The sequence below is a fragment of the Dermochelys coriacea genome, chromosome 7, assembly GCF_009764565.3.
Source record: "Dermochelys coriacea isolate rDerCor1 chromosome 7, rDerCor1.pri.v4, whole genome shotgun sequence".
NCBI lineage: Eukaryota > Metazoa > Chordata > Testudines > Dermochelyidae > Dermochelys > Dermochelys coriacea.
In genome coordinates this window covers 48579880-48597628 of record NC_050074.1, presented here as the reverse complement: position 1 = coordinate 48597628, position 17749 = coordinate 48579880, and the positions used below count along the sequence as shown (strand labels likewise).

Sequence of the window (17749 nt, the reverse complement as noted above, 5' to 3'; positions counted from 1 at the left end):
CAGGGGGCTGGGGTATTGACAGGCCAGCATTCAGGGTGGCTGACGTCCCACCAGGACTCATTCTCATTTCCCCCACCTCAACTGAGGGCCCTTTCCCAGCAAGCTCCACAATAAATGAAGATCCCACTGGCAGGGTGTACAGTGTGAATGATCCTGTGACTAATGATTACTACATAGTATACAGCTGATGGCCCTTGAGGGTGATGGGGCAGGGCGGGATGCAGTAGACTGATCTCAGCCACTCTCTTCCCCAGTTCTCCCGGGGTTGTCACTGGGGTTCAGAAGAGCTACAGCCATGGCAAACCACATTGCCACCTTGCATGTCAACAGTGCTTCCCCACTAGAGCTGCTCCCCTCCCAGGTGCAGGAGGCTCCTGGGGGCTCCCCTCATCACACAGGAACATGGGTCTCTGCAGAGATTGCTGCCTCCTACAAAGGAGCCTTGATCCTGGTGACTCTAGTGAGGCCACGACAGAGGTAAGGGTTACAAACTGAGAAGTGGCTGCATTTCCCCAGTGGCGGAAGTGACTCCTGTATAGTAACCATAGGCCAAGGAGGCCAGGTTTGGTTTTTCTTGAGAAAAAATAGGGGCGGTTCTGATGCTGGTTCCATTTGATCCAAAGCACCGAGCTCCAGATAACAGCCAGCATGGGCCCATCTCCCTTGTGTATACTTAGAGCCACATTCGACTTTCAGATCCATACAGCGCATCTCCACTTACAAGCACCCAGTAACAATCCTAAGAACGGCTATAGTGGGTCAGACCAATGGTCCATCTAGCCCAGTATCCTGTCTTTTGTAGCGTCCATGCCAGGTGTTTCAGAGGGAATGAAAAGAACAGGGCAATTAACGAGTGATCCATCTGCTGTCGTCCAATCCCAGCATCTGTAGGTTTAAAGACAGCCAGAACATGGCATTGTGTCCCTGGTCATCTCAGTTAACAGCCACGGACCTTGCCTCCATGAACAGATCTAATTCTTCTCTGTGTATAGAGCAGTCCCTTGCTGAGCGCGCGCGTGCACGCACACACGCACACACCTACCTAGCTGCTTCTCCCCACCTCTCAGCAAAGTTAAGAGCAGACAGAGCTGTGGCAAGAATTCACATTACCAAGACTTCCCTCTGGTTAAGAAACAAGTTGCCAAATGGTTCCCAGCATATCACGAAGCAGCCTCTTGGGTCAGAACCCACCAAAATTGCTCCAACTGTTGGATCAAAGGCCTTTTGGAGAGGCACTCGCCTGGTCTGCTGAAAGCTGCATTTATTCCCTTCCTTGCAAGACACGCTTTCACAATGGGGTTTCCCAGCTATTAGCCTGGGGAAATTCATATCTTAGTGGCGCCTGCCATGAGACCATTGTGCCATCTAGCACATGCCCAGTACAGGATCATTTGCAATTAATCCCTGGAACAACTGACTAAGGGTCATGGGCCTTCTCCATCACGAACAATTCTTAAATCCAGATTGGTTCTAGGAATTATCATGGGGCAGTTCTCTCACCGATTATGCAGGAGGTCAGCAGATGATCACAAGAGACCGCCCTGGCCTTTAAATCCATGAGTCACATCACACAGTTTGAGTGACATAGGGGGGTTGGCAAATGGGTCTGGAGCTAACCCTTACTGCTCTCCCACCTGTATACATAGGGCTTTAGTTCCACCCCTATTTCAATTAACCCAGCCCCTGGGAGGGGCTTATTTTAAAATGACCCATTGTCCAGTTTGGTTCCCCACTCCAAAGAGAGAGAGAGTCAAACTAGAAGCTGGCAACCAAAGAGACAAGGGAAGAAGTGACAGAAGAGCAATGGGTCAGAGGATGCACCCTCCAGCCCACTGTCCTCTCTTGAACAAGAAGGGTGAAACTTCCTTGATGCCAGCTGGGATGCCCTGCTAACACCCACCCACCATCCCCCTACATAGAGCGCCCCAAGAACTTCTTCCGGTCCCTAGTTATAAATGCCTCCCAATGGATCTGTTTGCAGCAAGACAGCGGTCACCGCTGCCTTCTCCCCATGTACCTGACACATGGAAGATATTGTCTGCCCTGTATGGGCGCCTGCATGTGACCATCGCCCTGGGGGTCTGCCTGTGAGACTGATGGCCTAGCAGTGTCCCAGGCCCTCCCTGTGTCTCAGCTGGAATGTGCCTGTTATTAGCTGCAGTAGCTCAGGGTGCTGGAGGATCCCAGCCCAGGAAGCAGGTTGTGGGATGGGAGAGGCCCTGAGAGAGAGAGAAGCATCTTCCCTTCTGCGCTGGCCAGACTCCTGCAGCGGAGCCTAATGGGTCAAGCACTGGAGTGGGGCTTGCGAGGCCTAGTTCTATTTCTAGTTTGGCCAGCTGGTGGACCTTGGACAAGTCACTGGACTCTCTGTGCCTCAGTTTCCCCATCTGTGAAAGGGGGCTAATGATCCTGATCTCCTCTGTAAATGACTTTGGGCTAGATTCACAATAGGAGTTTAGATACAACTGCCACTTTAGACACCTAAAATCTCAGAATCAGGGATTCACAAAACCCGCGCTCCACTGCCCCCACCCCCAATCTTTGTAGGTGCCCAAACTTGTTCAGCAGCGAAAACTTTCAGGGTAAAAGTTCCCTGGGCACTTCTGTTTCTGCCTGTGAGCATGCCCTGTAGCCCCAGGCCCCACATCCAGACACCTATACCCCAAAGAGCAATCCATAAACCACAGGCATGCCTCTGCCTCGCAGGCGGTGAGATCAGTGCCCTGCTGCTTAGCCAGCCGTGCCGCTCTCCTGCCCTCGCTGAATCCTTGCCTGCTCACATTGGGCTGGAATTGGTCACAGGCTGCACTCCTGTGCAGATCAGCCAGGCTTGGCACAGGTGTAACCCACCAGAGCTTCGTCACCAATGCACAAGGACCAACCCCACACAGATTTGTTAGAGGGGCTCTTAGCTGATCAGCCTTGGACCCACAGGGAGCAGGCCTGGGGAATCCCTTTGCAACCATGCTTTCAGCTCCAAGCCCCATGTCCCATATCTGGGCCTCAGAAGCCTTTCCCACTGGCAATGGGAATAAAGTAGGAGGCCACTTGCTGATTTCCCCACCCCAGCAGCATGGGGGCCCCATCATAAGGCTGGACCTGCTGCTAGAGATTTCTCCAGCTGCTTCCCCAATGATCCAAGGAGGCAGCTCGCACGAGTGTCTCTACATCATAGATTTGCAGGGTCTCGCCACAGAGATCCACTTCTGGCTGGACCAGGAGAGATCCAGGCCCCCTGATTTATCCAGGTGAACATGGCAGATGGCCCAAAAGGGAATGACTGGGATTTGGACTCTCCCCCACCCCATGGGAGTTTGTGGTAGCCCAATCAAAACTAAAACGACCAAGCAGTGGGTAAGGCGGGGGGAGGGGAATTCTCCCCAACCCCAACTTTTAATCCGCATCCCATTGGCACACTGTGCAGGAGTCAAATGTCCTTCTTCATCCAGAAGATGGGGAGCCCTCTGAGATCGCGGTACGGTGTCTCCAGGAGGGTCTGACCATAGGGATCCTCCCCTGGTGAACTGGAGGCAATGGGGCCAGGAGAACCTGGCTGGCCTGGCAGAGGGAGGTGGCATGGTGGAGGACCAGGGGGAGGGGGCAGAAGGTGTGCAGAGCTTACATGGGCAGCTGGTGGAGGTAAAGGGGGAGGTGGAGGCAGCCCAGCAGCAGCGATCCGGCAACGGAAAGGGGAAGCATGGGGAGGTGAAGGCAGCAAAGGGAGTGGAGGGGGAATGGCAGATTGTGAGGAGTTTAAAGAGCAGATCGGTGGAGACAGAGATGGCGGCAATGGTGGCGGAGGTGGTGGTGGGCATACAGTGGCGGTGCAGTGGGCAGGGGGTGTGGAGGACGGTAGTGGAGGCCGGTTGGCTCCTGAAGTTCTGCTGTTAAGATGGGAGGTGGTGGGACTGGGCTTTCCCGGTCCCCATGCAGGTGCTCTAGTGTGAGGAGGGGGACTGGAGAACATCTGCAGGAACTCCATGGGGACCACGGAGCTCATGAACCCCATGCTCTGCACCGGCTCAGATGCAGTGTAGCCCAGGTGGGCATAGAAGTGCTGCTTGTCATGTGTGGTGAGATGCAGGTGCCTGAAGCCACGGGACTTGGCGTAGCACTCGGTGGCTTCCATCAGCTTCCGGCCGTACCCCTGGCCCCGCAGCGCCCTGGAGATCACAACCGTTTCCACAAACAAGCTCTCGGGCTGGCTGACTACGCGGGACAACCTGGCGTGCCCAAGGAGCTGGGTCTTCGCCATTTTCCCTTCCTCGGCAGCCTCTGCGGCCCTCTGGGTTCTAATCAGCACCAGACACGTGGGGAAGTTGTCTGTGGACTTCTGGAGTGAGTACATGCGAGAGGTCTTGCTTTTCTTCCACTCTTCGTTGATAAGCTCAGCGCATACCTCCACCAGATCCGGCCTCTGGTGAAGGGGAACTGCTGTGAGCAGCTCCGAAACTGAGCCCATTCTTCCCACTGACGGGAGACCAAGCAGACAAAGCTTTGCAAGTCACAGAGAGCCAGCACTGCTCCCCGAAGCCACGACACACATGGGCAGGTGCACACAGCCAGACGCAACCCTGCTGCTGGAATTCCAACGATCACCGCAACAGGCCATTCCCACTGGCCTTGGGCAGATTGCGGCGGGGCAGGGAGACACCAGGCCCCAGGGGAGGAAGAGAAACTCCCAGAGGCAAATCCAGTCTGGAGCACACCCAGTCTTCCAAGGGTTCAGTACGTGCTATGGGTCGTCTTGCGCCAACAGCTGATGGAAACAAAGCAATCGGCAGAGCTGTCACTGCCTCACTCCATCTGGCACCTGGAGAGTTTATTCCTTTTAATTTTTTCCATTTCTTGATGAGCATTTGAAAATCCACCCACAAAACTAGCCCTATAAATACCACATCTATTAGAGGAAGGGGTACTAAATGGGGCAGGAAGGTCCCGGAGGAATACCTGCTGGGTCCCGGAGCTGCCAGAGCCAAGCTGCACTGGTCCCCTTCCTTACCCCAGCAAAGGGTTATGGGCCAAAGAGCACTGGGCTCCAGCTGGTCACACCTGGCAGATGGCCCCTAGGGGCCAGGGACACAGGATGTAAATCCGAGCAGCCCCGAGGATGCTCTAGCTTAGAATCATAGAATATCAGGGTTGGAAGGGACCTCAGGAGGTCATCTAGTCCAAAGCAGGACCAATCTCCAACTAAATCATCCCAGCCAGGGCTTTGTCAAGCCTGACCTTAAAAATTTCAATGGAAGATTCCACTACCTCCCTAGGTAACACATTCCAGTGCTTCACCACCCTTCTAGTTAAAAAGGGATGGGTGACATCCAGGGGTGGATGACAGCTGGTCCAAGGGTACATGGAGGGTAAAGGTGGCCTAAAGCCATCTCAGGCCAGGCACTCTGTTCCTGCATAGACAAAGAGGAGTGGGGACTCCGCAGTCTGCCCAGGAGATTTGACTCTGGGGCTGGTCGAGTCCTCACAGACCAATGGGGCTGATCAGTGCCAACTGCGATGCCAGGTTCTGTGATTGGGACACCCGTCTGAGAAGGACCAGGCTGAGAACCACTAACTCATTGCAAGCATACCCTTGCTGCCCACTTGAGAGAAGGCCTCAGCCCGACCATCAGGACAAGGAGGGAGAGGGCTGTGTCAGGTTGGGCTGGGCGAAGTGGGCCATGCCAGAAGCACAGTCCGTTCCAGATGGGCACCATCTGTACCAGCCTGAGGAGGTCCCTGCCCCATGTCAGCTTTGGCTCGTACCGAGCTTTAAACCCAGGAGACGGGTTCACGGACCCCACCCGCGCTGAGGCTTGGGGCCTACTTTAATAGAGGCTGCCTGCGCCCCTCAGGAGGTGGCATCAAGCCATGGCATATGGGGTACCTCTCCTGCGTACCAGCTCATCTCATAGGCTGCTGTTGGGCAGCTGGATCGGACCCAAACAAACCACCTGTGCACTCAAGCTAGAGAAAGAGCACAGTAAAGGCTGCACCTTGCCAGTGGGACAGCTCAACTAGAGCGTCCCTGCCTCCCGGAGTCACCCCACCCATCGGCACTGAGCCAGCATGTGACAGCACGGCAGATAGGCCTGGGGATGGCTGTGAAATCCTCACCCTGCCCCCCCCAACTTCCGCTCTGGTGGGTCGTGAACCTTGAGAAATTGAAACATGCACAGTCACCACCACAACTTCCTCTGAGCCATTTGCTCAATGGATTTAGAGGCTCCTTGAGAAGACCCCAGCCTCTCCCAGCAGAGGGCGCCGTAGGGAGGGTCAGGAACGCTGGCTGCAGGGAGCTCCCAGCTATTCCAGCCCCAGCCTCTCCCAGCAGGGGGCGCTTTGGGGAGCGGGGTAGGGGGCGCTGGCTGGTGAGGGGGAATCCCAGCTACTCCAGCCCCGGCCTCTCCCAGCAGGGGGCGCTTTGGGGAGTGGGGTGGAGGGCACTGGCTAGTGAGGGGGGGTCATTAGCTACTCCAGCCCCAGCCTCTCCCAGCAGGGGGCGCTATGGGGAGCAGGGGGCGCTGGCTGGTGAGGGGGGGTCCCAGCTACTCCAGCCCCAGCCTCCCCCATTATCAGAGCACAGGTCTGCAGGTTGCTCAGGCCAGCATCTTTCATCAGCACTAAAGTCACTTTAAAAAGCCCTGCGAGGAGACAGAGCAAACACTTGCCATCCTCTGTCCAAGGCCTACAGGGGCCAGCCTACCCCTGGCACCACTCTGGAGTCACTCATCAACGGGGCCTGAATTTCCTGGCACTGGCAGGCGCCTTTCTCCCTGGCTAGTTCCCTTTGCTAGAGGCCGGCGGGCTCTGGGAAGCCACAGGCAGTTTGCGAGAGGAACCACCAGCTAAGCACTTTTCTCAATACAGTCAGATAGCAACAACCATGCTTCCCCACCAGTGTCTGGAGACACAGAAGGGCCTGGCCTCGGCAGGTGGACAGGCTCCCAGCCCTGCTGCAGCTCGATCCTGAGACAGGCCAACGTCTCGTGACCTGGGACAGCCCAGTTCTGACTGTCCTGCACCCCATAGTACCGGCACAATCCACCCTGGTGCAGCCAACCACAGCTCAGATCGCCCTACCCTGAGCCACAGCCTCACCTCCGGGGCTTCATATTAAAAGGCCCAAACAAGGGAGGCACCCTGCTCTGGGGAGGAGCTATCGCAGCCTCAGCCATCTCTGCAAATGAGCCCCATTCTCCAGCCTGCCTTTGCCATTGCTCCATTTCAACCTCATGATGAGAATCAAAATACCCATTCAGGCCCGGGGGAATGGCATTAAATCCAATGGCATCCCCCTTTATGCCAGGCCCCCTCTCGGGCCTGCCAAGAGCAAAGCCAGCCTCCCATTCCCTACTGCAGGTTAAGTATCATCACCCCCACTGTGGAAACTGAGGCATGTCCAGAGCCAATAGTGGAGTTGGGAAGAGATTCCAGGAATTCCTGGCTCCCAAGCACTATGGAGACCGAGTCAGCTCTGTTAGCCGGGGAGCATGTTTTTGCTGGGTGTCCACTCACCCTGCCCAGCATCAATGCTCGTCGAGCTCCTGTGCTCTGCGTCTCCTCCCTGCCTGGGGATCAGCTCAGAGCCTCTGCTCAGACTGGGGCCCCAGAGACGCTGTCCAGCCTCTTTCACAAGCACCTCACAGGAAGCTGCACGTTCCAGAGCCAACCACAGACACAGACACCCAGTTCTGCTTCCCAGCAGCGAATGATGTGTCTGTTTAAACACAGGACAAGCCCTTGGCCCACAGGCCTGGAATGGAAGTTGGTGTGGAGCAGCCCCTCCCCAGCGCTGGCACGCAGCCCCGAAAAGTTCTGCTCGCTGGGGGCTCCTAAAAACCACGTAAGGCATGACAGGACTTCAGTTCATAGGTGGCCAAGTTGGTGGGTTCTCAGCCTGATCTCCCCTTGGAGCCATTGTATGGGCACAAACCAGCCCCTTACGGGCAGCCTCAGCACAAAGGCCAAGAAGTGGGGTGGCAGTAGAGACGGAGTTCCCTCCACAGCTATCAGTGAGGGGGAACATCCAGGGGGGCACAGTGAGGAGAGAGCTTGCCCTGGTGCTGGCTAGACCTGGTCTCTGGAGCTTCAGCCTGGCACCTTCAACCTCCAAATAAAAACAAGACCCCAGCACAAAGGCCTGGGGCATACAAACAGTTAATCCAGGGAGTATTCACTATGGTACCCAGCGCATTCCCATAACGCCCATACACGAGACCCTGGGGCACCAAGCTTCAGGGCAGCAGAGTGGGGAGGAAGGAGGACCAATCTCCAGATAGGCCTGCCTGTCTAGTGAACTGACCTGGCCAGGGTCCCAGCTGGCACCCACAGGGCACAGCCAGGGGGAAGCTCACCCTGTCGGGGCCCCAACGGGCACCCACGGGGCAAGGGGGTGTTTACATGGCTCTGAGCAGAGAGGTGGGCTGTGTCTGTGCAGCCTCGGGCAGTGTGGACACACACCTGGGCACACGGACAAACCCCTGCAGTGTCCCTGGAGAGAAGGGGGCCCAGTTGCCCCCTGCAAACATTCTCTGGCACTGGAATGGAAATTAGAGGTGGATGAGGGGGTTGCTCCCAGGGTCAGACAGAGCCATGGGGCTCCCACCCACATTCCTGGGGGGAGTGGGTCAGCCACCAGGGCTCCCCCTTACTCCTGTAGGGGTGGGGACACCCCTCCGCAGCAAATACAGTTCCACTTCCAGGGCATCGTACCTGCCATTCAGCTCCCCTGCTCCAGAGGTTCATCCTAATTCTCCTTCTTTGAATCAGATCCCTCCCTCCACCTGGTCCAAGAAGCTGCAGCCTCCCCTACTCAAGGTATGAGGGAAGCAGGGCCCCAAGAGCTGCCTGACATTGTGCCCCTACCTCAATGAGCCCTATGGGGTTTGCAGGGGTGCAGAATCACTGGGGTGCAGAACCAGCCCCAATTCATCCCACCACCAGCTGCTCCCTTCCTCTAACCCTTCCCTCCAGGATGGCCCCTGTGCCCAGAGCTGCTGCAGAGGAGGTGTAAAGGCCGGGGCTATTCCCGGAACAGCCCCTTGGCATCAACCTCGCTGGCACAAAGGGCACCTGATTCCTCATTGCCCTGAGCAGCCATTTAAGCCAGGGCAAAGTGTGGGTGAAACTCCCTCATCATGACCAGGTGGCACTCAGCACCCTCTGTGCACTGGCACAAAGAACTACCCAGGGCGTAAAAGAGAACCAGGCCCCAGAGCACGACTGGCACAACCCAGGGCATTCACACCCTTCGGGGGCTCTCACCAGTGCATCCCCATCGTGGCTTCCACAGACATGGGAAGTTTCCTGCCTTTACCACCCAGAACAGCTCAGGTGCAGGGCAGGGCCCTACCCACTGGCGCTGTTGGCTGAGCACTAGCAAGAGCTGTGGATAAATATGGGGTTTCCCTCCCCCATACAGACAGGGGTTCTTTTGTCTGAGATCCAAAGTGTTACTAGACACAACGTCAAAATGGCGCAGGGAGACAAAACCACCCCTGAGCATGCCTGTGGGTTCAGTCCCCAACTGCCAGGCCGGGTCACAGCCCGAACAGGGCGCTATGGGGCAAGGCCAGGGCCAGGGCCCCCCCGCTGCCAGGCCAGGTCACAGCCAGAACGGGGCGCTATGGGGCTGGGGCAGGGGCCCCCCGCTGCCAGGCCGGGTCACAGCCCGAACGGGGCGCTATGGGGCAGGGCCAGGGCCCGGGCCCCCCACTGCCAGGCTGGGTCATAGCCCGAACGGGGCGCTATGGGGCAGGGCCAGGGCCCCCCGCTGCCAGGCCGGGTCACACCCGAACGGGGCGCTATGGGGCAAGGCCAGGGCCAGGGCCCCCCCGCTGCCAGGCCAGGTCACAGCCAGAACGGGGCGCTATGGGGCTGGGGCAGCGCCCCCCGCTGCCAGGCCGGGTCACACCCGAACGGGGCGCTATGGGGCAGGGCCAGGGCCCCCCGCTGCCAGGCCGGGTCACACCCGAACGGGGCGCTATGGGGCAAGGCCAGGGCCAGGGCCAGGGCCCCCCCGCTGCCAGGCCAGGTCACAGCCAGAACGGGGCGCTATGGGGCAGGGCCAGGGCCCCCCGCTGCCAGGCCGGGTCACACCCGAACGGGGCGCTATGGGGCAGGGCCAGGGCCCCCCGCTGCCAGGCTGGGTCATAGCCCGAACGGGGCGCTATGGGGCAAGGCCAGGGCCAGGGCCAGGGCCAGGGCCCCCCCGCTGCCAGGCCAGGTCACAGCCAGAACGGGGCGCTATGGGGCAGGGCCAGGGCCCGGGCCCCCCACTGCCAGGCTGGGTCATAGCTCGAACGGGGCGCTATGGGGCAGGGCCAGGGCCAGGGCCAGGGCCCCCCCGATGCCAGGCTGGGTCATAGCCAGAACGGGGCGCTATGGGGCTGGGGCAGCGCCCCCCGCTGCCAGGCCGGGTCACACCCGAACGGGGCGCTATGGGGCAGGGCCAGGGCCCCCCGCTGCCAGGCCGGGTCACACCCGAACGGGGCGCTATGGGGCAGGGCCCCGTCTCCCCGCCGTTCCACCCCCTCGCAGGGCCCGGTACTGACATGGCGGCGCCGTGCGCTGCTGGTCGCGCGTCCCGTCCCGTCGCTCTCCCCCGGCGGCAGCCACAGCGCCGCCTGCTGGCCGGAGGCTGCCGAGCGGCGGGCGCTGAACTCGCTCCTCGGCCTCGCGTTCGGCCCGGCCCAGGGACACCCCCAGCCGGCCCAGCCCTTTGACACCTGGCGGGGTGGATAAGCATCAATGATTTTTTTTTAATCGGATTCTTTTGATAAAATGCTTTTGGAAGAAAAAGCCTATCTAAAGATAGTTTTAATTAAAATACATTATAGCTCCAAAATATCTGATCACGGAATAGGGATTATACATTCTAATTCTATAGTATGAGCCAGTACAGTCATGTAATGTTTAAAGAAAGTTTTGTAAATGAGTTTCAAAAATGTCAGTGAATAGAGAAGATTGTTGGGGGTGGAATAGATCTGGACAAGGAGAAAAAGTCAGGAGATAACTGTGAGAAGGGAGGGACAGGCAGTAGAAACCAAAGTGAAACTGTTTGCGCAGCATATTCCAGAAGTCTTTCTGAGTGTAGCCTTCATTGATTTGAGATCCACCATACCCTTCTCTCACTAGAAGGGGAAACCTATAATGGCAGCAGGCCTTAAAAGAGACCCATTTGGGGAATATTTTAATGAAGTTTCTCTACCTGTGGGTAAGACAGGCATGTGTGCAAAATGCAAACAGTGCAACAAAGAAATGCAGGGCCCGGTTGTCTGAATGAAAGAACAGAATGAGAAGCTGTGTTGAAGATGATGAACGGAACATGTCTGAACATGCAGGATCTTCAGGTTGGTAAAAAAATTTATTTCATACTTCTTTCTTAAGGACTGCCTGTCTTCCTTCTGGACTATTCTTGAATTCTCATGTTTGAGCAAAATATATAGTTGTTATTCTATGGTATCATTTTAGATGCAGTTGTGATAAAAAATAAATAGCTGAAATAGGCAGATCTTCAGTTTACAATTTCACCTTGAAAGTAGTACTGAGTGTCAGTGAATGCAATGAGTAATACTAAATGAGCAGTATGGTAATAATAATTAAATAACTGCATTGACTTTATTTTGTTTAGGAGAATCCATCCTCAACATACAGGATTCTGAAGACTATCCACCTTCAAGATCACCATCATTTTCTATAGTTTCAGAGTTATCTGTCAATGATAGTGTTTCAGTCACATCATGTATGTCACATAGCCACAGTATATCACCTGTAGCAAAAAGAAAAAAAAACTCCATCATCCAGAAACCACCATCCATAAGTTTGTGATAAGAACCAGCAGATTACAAAAAGAGGTAATTTCACACAAAAAAATTGCCTGGTTTGTTTATGCAACCAAGTCTCCTTTCTGAAGTATTGAGAACCCACACTTCATTAACATGGTTCAGTCATTAAGACGAGGATACAGTCCACCCAACAGAGCAGATGTCACAGGCAAATTGCTGGATAAAGTGTATGAAAGAGAAATTGATCAGTGTGCAAAAGGTCTAGCGGGTAAAATTGTTAACCTGAGTCTTGATGGGTGGAGCAGTGTCCACAGTTGTTCCTGTTATATGTGCTTGTGTGACAACAGAAGAAAGGAATGTCTTCCTTACAAAAACAAAAAGAAAAGGAGTACTTGTGGCACCTTAGAGACTAACAGTCTCCCCTCTGTATTTTCCACCAAATGCATCCGATGAAGTGAGCTGTAGCTCACGAAAGCTTATGCTCAAATAAATTTGTTAGTCTCTAAGGTGCCACAAGTACTCCTTTTCTTTTTGCGAATACAGACTAACACTCTGAAACCTTACAAAAACAATTGATACATCAGGAAATGCACACACAGCAGAATACTTACAAGAAGTAGCAGTAAAAGCTATAGCAAACTGAAAAAAAATTCAAATATCTAGTACGCAGCTTGGTTACAGACAATGCTGCAAATGTGTCCAAGATGAGAAGAAATTTAGAAGAGAGTGAAGAGAGTCCCAAGCTATCAACGTACAGTTGCAGTGCTCCTTTGATGCACCTCCTAGCCAAAGGCTTCAGTGTTCCAGAAATAAAGGCTAATGTTGATTAAATTGCAAAACACTTCCGTAATGACCTCTTTGCAGCGGCTGCTCTGAAAACAGTGGGAGGAACCAAGCTAACTCTCCCACAAGACGTGATGGAACTCAGGAGTGGACTGTTTTGAGCACTAGATCAAAAACTGACCTAATCTGATAATTGTTTGTGAACAAAATAGTGAAAAAATAGATGGCACTGTCACAGCCAGAGTTCTCAACATTGGGCTGAAGAGAAATGTTGAACACATGCTGAGTACCCTGAATCCTATTTCTGTAGCCTTGAACAAAATGCAGGGAAATAGCTGTTTTATTGCTGACGCTGCTGAAATTTGGAAGGAACTGAGTGAGATCTTAAAAAGAGAAATATGCAATGACAGTGTTACATTACAAGCATTAAAAAAACAAATGGGACAAGCACTATCTCCAGCTCATTTTCTTGCAAATAGTCTCAATACTCGGTACCAGGGTCAAACCTTAATTGCTGGAGAAGAGGAGTTGGCTGTGACATGGACATCCAGCAATCATCCCTCCATAATGCCAACTATCCTTCCATAATGCAACTAATAAACTTCAGAGCTAAGGGTGAACCATTCAAGAAATATATATTTACTGATGATGTTTTAAAGAAAGTCACACCAGTGAACTGGTGGAAGTCACGTAAGCACTTGGATTCAGAAACTGTTGAAGTGATAATCTCACTTTTAACAGCAGTAGCTTCTTCTGCCGGTGTAGAAAGAATATTTTCTTCCTTTGGACTAATTCATTCCAAATTGAGAAATTGTTTGGGACCTGAAAAAGCAGGAAAGCTTGTTTTTCTTTTCCAGATTATGAACAAACAGGAAAATGAAGGTGAAGATGACTGAGTTGGCAACAGAAGCCAATATTTTACCTTTCTCATGTTGACCTGGCTGACCTAGTCCATTTAATTTTTGGTTTTTTAAAAAAAAATATTTCATTTAACTATTTTAGTTTAAAACAATTTTAACAAAAACAAACTTGATTTTAAAAAACTTGAATGTTTAACTAAATTCAAAAATTCATATGCTTGTTTTGTTAAAATATTATATGCTTGCTGTTGAAGAAAAAAATCCGAAATACATAACATTGTTGTTTTAGGTTTCAGAGTAGCAGCCGTGTTAGTCTGTATTCGCAAAAAGAAAAGGAGTACTTGTGGCACCTTAGAGACTAACAAATTTATTAGAGCATAAGCTTTCGTGAGCTACAGCTCACTTCATCGGATGCATCGAAATGCATCCGATGAAGTGAGCTGTAGCTCACGAAAGCTTATGCTCTAATAAATTTGTTAGTCTCTAAGGTGCCACAAGTACTCCTTTTCTTATTGTTGTTTTAGTTAAATAAAACAATTTAAATGTCTGTCTGGTGATGTTCTCCTCCTAATACAGCATGGCAAGAAAATCCTCCAAATATTAATGATTAACCTGTTGAATTGGAAATAGTTCACCTCCCAGTGACTTCATAAATATCTGCTTCGATTACCTTTGGTAAATGAAATAGCAAACAATCATTCATTTTCTGATATGGCTGTAAAATTATTCTGAAAAGTTTCCAAAATAAATCACTTTAAAAATGTATAGTGTGTACCTTCTAAAAATGAAACTTACATTTGTCTCTGAGTTGTGAAGAATAGGTATTAAGGTTATAACAACCAACAAGAATGCACTTTTATGTAGAAATCCATGATTAAATCGAGTCTTCCTGACTAATGATTTAAATCATGATTTAAATCAATTTGATTTAAAGCAAATCCACCCTGACACCTAACCCATTGACACCCGGCCCGGTTCATTGATACCCAGCCCATTGACATCCAGCCCATAGAAACATGGCCTGGCCCGTAGACATCCGGCCCAGCCCATTGATACCCAGCCCAAGCTATAGACACCCAGCACACTGACACCCAGCCCGGCCCATTGACACCTGGCCCAGCCCATTGACACATGGCCTGGCCCATTGATACCCAGCCCAGTCCAGTCCTTTGACACCCGGCCCAGCCCATTGAGACCTGGATCATTGACATCCGGCCCAGCCCAATGACACACAACCTGGCTCCACTCAGCACATTGACACCCGTCCTGGCCCATTCACACCCAGCCTGGCCCAGTCCATTGACATTCAGCTCAGTGACACCCGGCTCAGCCCACTGACATCCGGCCTGGCCCATTGACATCTAGCCTAGCCGACTGACACCTGACCCAGCCCAGCCTAGCCCATTGACACTTGACTGGGCCCATTGACACTCGGCACAGCCCAGTCCTTTGACATTCAGCCCATTGACACCCAGCCTGGCCCATTGACACACAGCCCAGCCCGGCCCAACCTGGCCCATTGACATCCAGCCCATAGACACCCAGCCCGGCCCATTGACACACACCCTGGCCCAGCCTGGCCCATTGATACATGGCCCAGCTTGGTCCATTGACACTGTTATGTTGATAAAAATAAACAGGATCTTTTCAGGGGACAAGGCAATATGCCACGTTTATTATGAGAACACAATTTGATTTATAACCAATAGCTAAAACCTCGTACCTACATACACATACACACACACATCAAATATTCTGCAGCCGCTGTATAGTTATCAGTCCTGAATGTAGCCTGAGTCCATAACTTGGTTTTGCAGCTTGTCTTCGCAGCTCGTGGCAGCTAACTGGCCAGGAAAGCCGGGCACGAGGAAGAGCCATGTCTCTGTTGGGCGCACACCAATTCCCTTCGATGTTGGCAGCAGAATGTTACCCAAAGTCTTTCATCTTACCCATTTTTTTTATAGGCCTTAGTTTGAACAAGAGACTGTGGGTCTTGCTGTGTCACGCTGCCTCTGGGTACTGTGTGATTGATCACCCATCAATTGGAGATGTGACTTTCAGCCTCAGACCTGACTTTGATCTTGTTTCAATTGCACCTTTGTTCTTTTCTTTTAGGGTGGACTCTTCTCACTTTGTCAGTGCTGTTGTCTGCATCTTCAGATGTTGGTGTGTGCACTTCACTTTAACAGGACAGGCTGGGGCTGGAGGTTGATTCCATCATGCATACCTCATTCACACATTTGAATTAAGTTAATAAGGTTACAGCAGGGTTTTGCGAAATGGAGTAAGTATTTCAAAAATGGAGTTTTAGTTACAATATGGAGTCTTATCAAAACAAGTGTAATGAACAATTTACAGTTTTGGGAGGCAAACAGTAAACGGGTTACGATGTTTCAATAAGCTTGAACTGTGAGGACTTAACGAGCGGCTTTATTGCCATTTAGCCAGTTATTGCAATCACCGGTTTTATGAATGAACGCTGTTTCATTCATAAAGCTTTACTCATGAAGTTCTGATCGTTCATTTGATACAAAATACAGTCATATTAATAAAGTCTTAATAATAATAGTAATTAAAAAGAAACAATTGCATTCTTCAGCTCTACAACACCTGGCCCAGCCTATTGACACCGGACCCAGCCCATTGATACCCGGCCCAGCCCACTGACACCCATCCCATTAACACCTGGCCTAGCTCATTGATACCTGGCCTGGCCCATTGACACCTGGCCTAGCCCATTGACACATAGTCTGACCCATTGACACATGGCCCATTGACACCCAGCCCAATGAGACCCGGCCTAGTCCATTGATGCCCGGCCCGGCCCAGTCCTTTGATATCCGGCCCTGCCCAGCCCATTGACTGGCCTTTTGACACCCAACCCATTGACACCCATCCCAGCCCATTCAAATATGGCCCAGCCCATTGACACATGGTGCATTGACTCCTGGCTCAGCCCATTGACACCCGGCCCATTAACATCCAGCCCAGCCCACGGACACACAACCCAGCCCGGCCCAGCCCATTGATACTCGGCCCGGCCCATTGACACCTGGCCCGGCCCAGTCCTTTGACATTCAGCCCATTGACACCCAGCCTGCGCCAGTCCTTTGACATCCGGCCATTGACACCTGACCTGGACCTAGACACCTGGTCCGGCTCAGTCCTTTGACATCTGGCCCATTGACACCTGGCCCAGCCCATTCCTTTGACATCCAGCCCAGCCCAGTCCTTTGACCTCCAGTTCATTGACACCAGGCCCGGCCCAGTGCTTTGACATTCAGCCCATTGACACCCGCCTGGCCCGTTAACACACAGCCCAGCCCATTGACACATGGCCCGGCCCAGCCTGGCCCGGCCCAACTCATTGACACCCAATCCAAAGGCTTTGATCTTAAGGCCCATCAATATGGTCTCCTGCCTCCCGTTTAACAGTTAGTGCAGCAGCTGGAGTAGCATCCTTTCAGCGACCTGTGATGTGCTCTGAGGAAGGAACCTGCTGGCAATGAGGCTTTGTGGACTCGCCTTTCCAGACAGGATGGTGTTTAGTCTGCAGAAGACAAGATGGTGTCTTGGGATGCTATTCCTCTTCCGCTCCCAGCACACACACACATAAGCCCCTTTCAGTACTACCGTGTAGGTCTGACAAGCCCAGCATTCCATTGACGTTACTTGTGGGATATGGGGTGGGCAGGGGAGTGCTAAACAATGAGTCATCCTGCTGGTCACTTCCTAAGCCTTGGGTTTGGGAGTCTGTTGATTTCACCTCCTCCGGATAAGCCACCAACTTTCCAATGTGGAAAGCTCTACCCAGGAGCTGAGGTGTCCAGCTTGTCCCAGCTCAGTGTTTATGAGGGAATCCAACATCGGCTGAGTCTTGGGAGCAAAGCTGGTAACCCTTAGGGTATGTCTACTCTGCAGCTGGGAGGAGCAGATAGACATGCACTAGCTTCACTTGAGCTAGTGCGCTAAATATAGCAGTGTGGACGTTGCAGCATGGGCAGTGGTACAAGCCATGGTCTGACTAGCCTGTGCCATAATGCCCACACTGCTGTTTTTAGCTCACTAGCTCCAGCTGAGCTCTCATGTGCCGTCCATCTGGACTGGGAACTTCACTCCCATCTGCAGTGTAAACATACCTAGAGCCCTCAGTGTTATCCCCTTTCAAAATCACACCTACTGCAGCTACCTGCTTGCATCCCTAACCTGTTCCTCCTTTTGCTACCCACCCCTCACGAGCACCATGTCATAGAATCATAGACCTCAGGAGGTCATCTAGTCCAACCCCCTGCTCAAAGCAGGACCAACACCAACTAAATCATCCCA

General features: G+C 52.7%; 2 protein-coding genes across 6 annotated transcripts in view; both read right to left on the bottom strand.

The window, feature by feature from the left end:
• HYAL3 (hyaluronidase 3) overlaps positions 1 to 10679 on the bottom strand; it is a 22076-nt gene extending 11397 nt beyond the window's left edge. The window contains exon 1 of one of the 3 annotated variants that reach the window (XM_038409802.2): positions 10548 to 10679. Coding sequence is in view for 1 of the 3 variants with exons in the window: in XM_038409801.2 (XP_038265729.1) it covers positions 7510 to 7521 (12 nt within the window). In the remaining 2 variants the exon portion in view is untranslated. Of the gene's footprint in view, positions 1 to 1500; positions 1892 to 7509; positions 8291 to 10547 lie in introns of those variants that run through there. The other 2 variants (XM_038409801.2, XM_043518358.1) reach the window with 2 other exon arrangements.
• Positions 3349 to 17749, bottom strand: NAA80 (N-alpha-acetyltransferase 80, NatH catalytic subunit). Of its 3 annotated transcripts, none has more exons than XM_043518362.1 (2): positions 17686 to 17749; positions 3349 to 5153 (listed from the first exon to the last, which is right to left on the bottom strand). In XM_043518362.1, exon 2 carries the CDS (start codon positions 4460 to 4462, stop codon positions 3428 to 3430), a length of 1035 nt encoding a protein of 344 aa, XP_043374297.1. In that variant the 5' UTR covers positions 4463 to 5153; positions 17686 to 17749; the 3' UTR covers positions 3349 to 3427. The 3 variants fall into 3 exon arrangements, with proteins under 3 accessions (XP_043374297.1, XP_038265732.1, XP_043374298.1); XM_038409804.2 differs by lacking the exon at positions 17686 to 17749 and adding an exon at positions 8707 to 10189 and having other exon boundaries at positions 3349 to 4813; XM_043518363.1 differs by lacking the exon at positions 17686 to 17749 and adding an exon at positions 8707 to 10189 and having other exon boundaries at positions 3349 to 4759.

Excerpts from the sequence above, each read along its gene's own strand:
- NAA80 (XM_043518362.1), bottom strand. The coding sequence starts at position 4,462 with ATGGGCTCAGTTTCGGAGCTGCTCACAGCAGTTCCCCTTCACCAGAGG.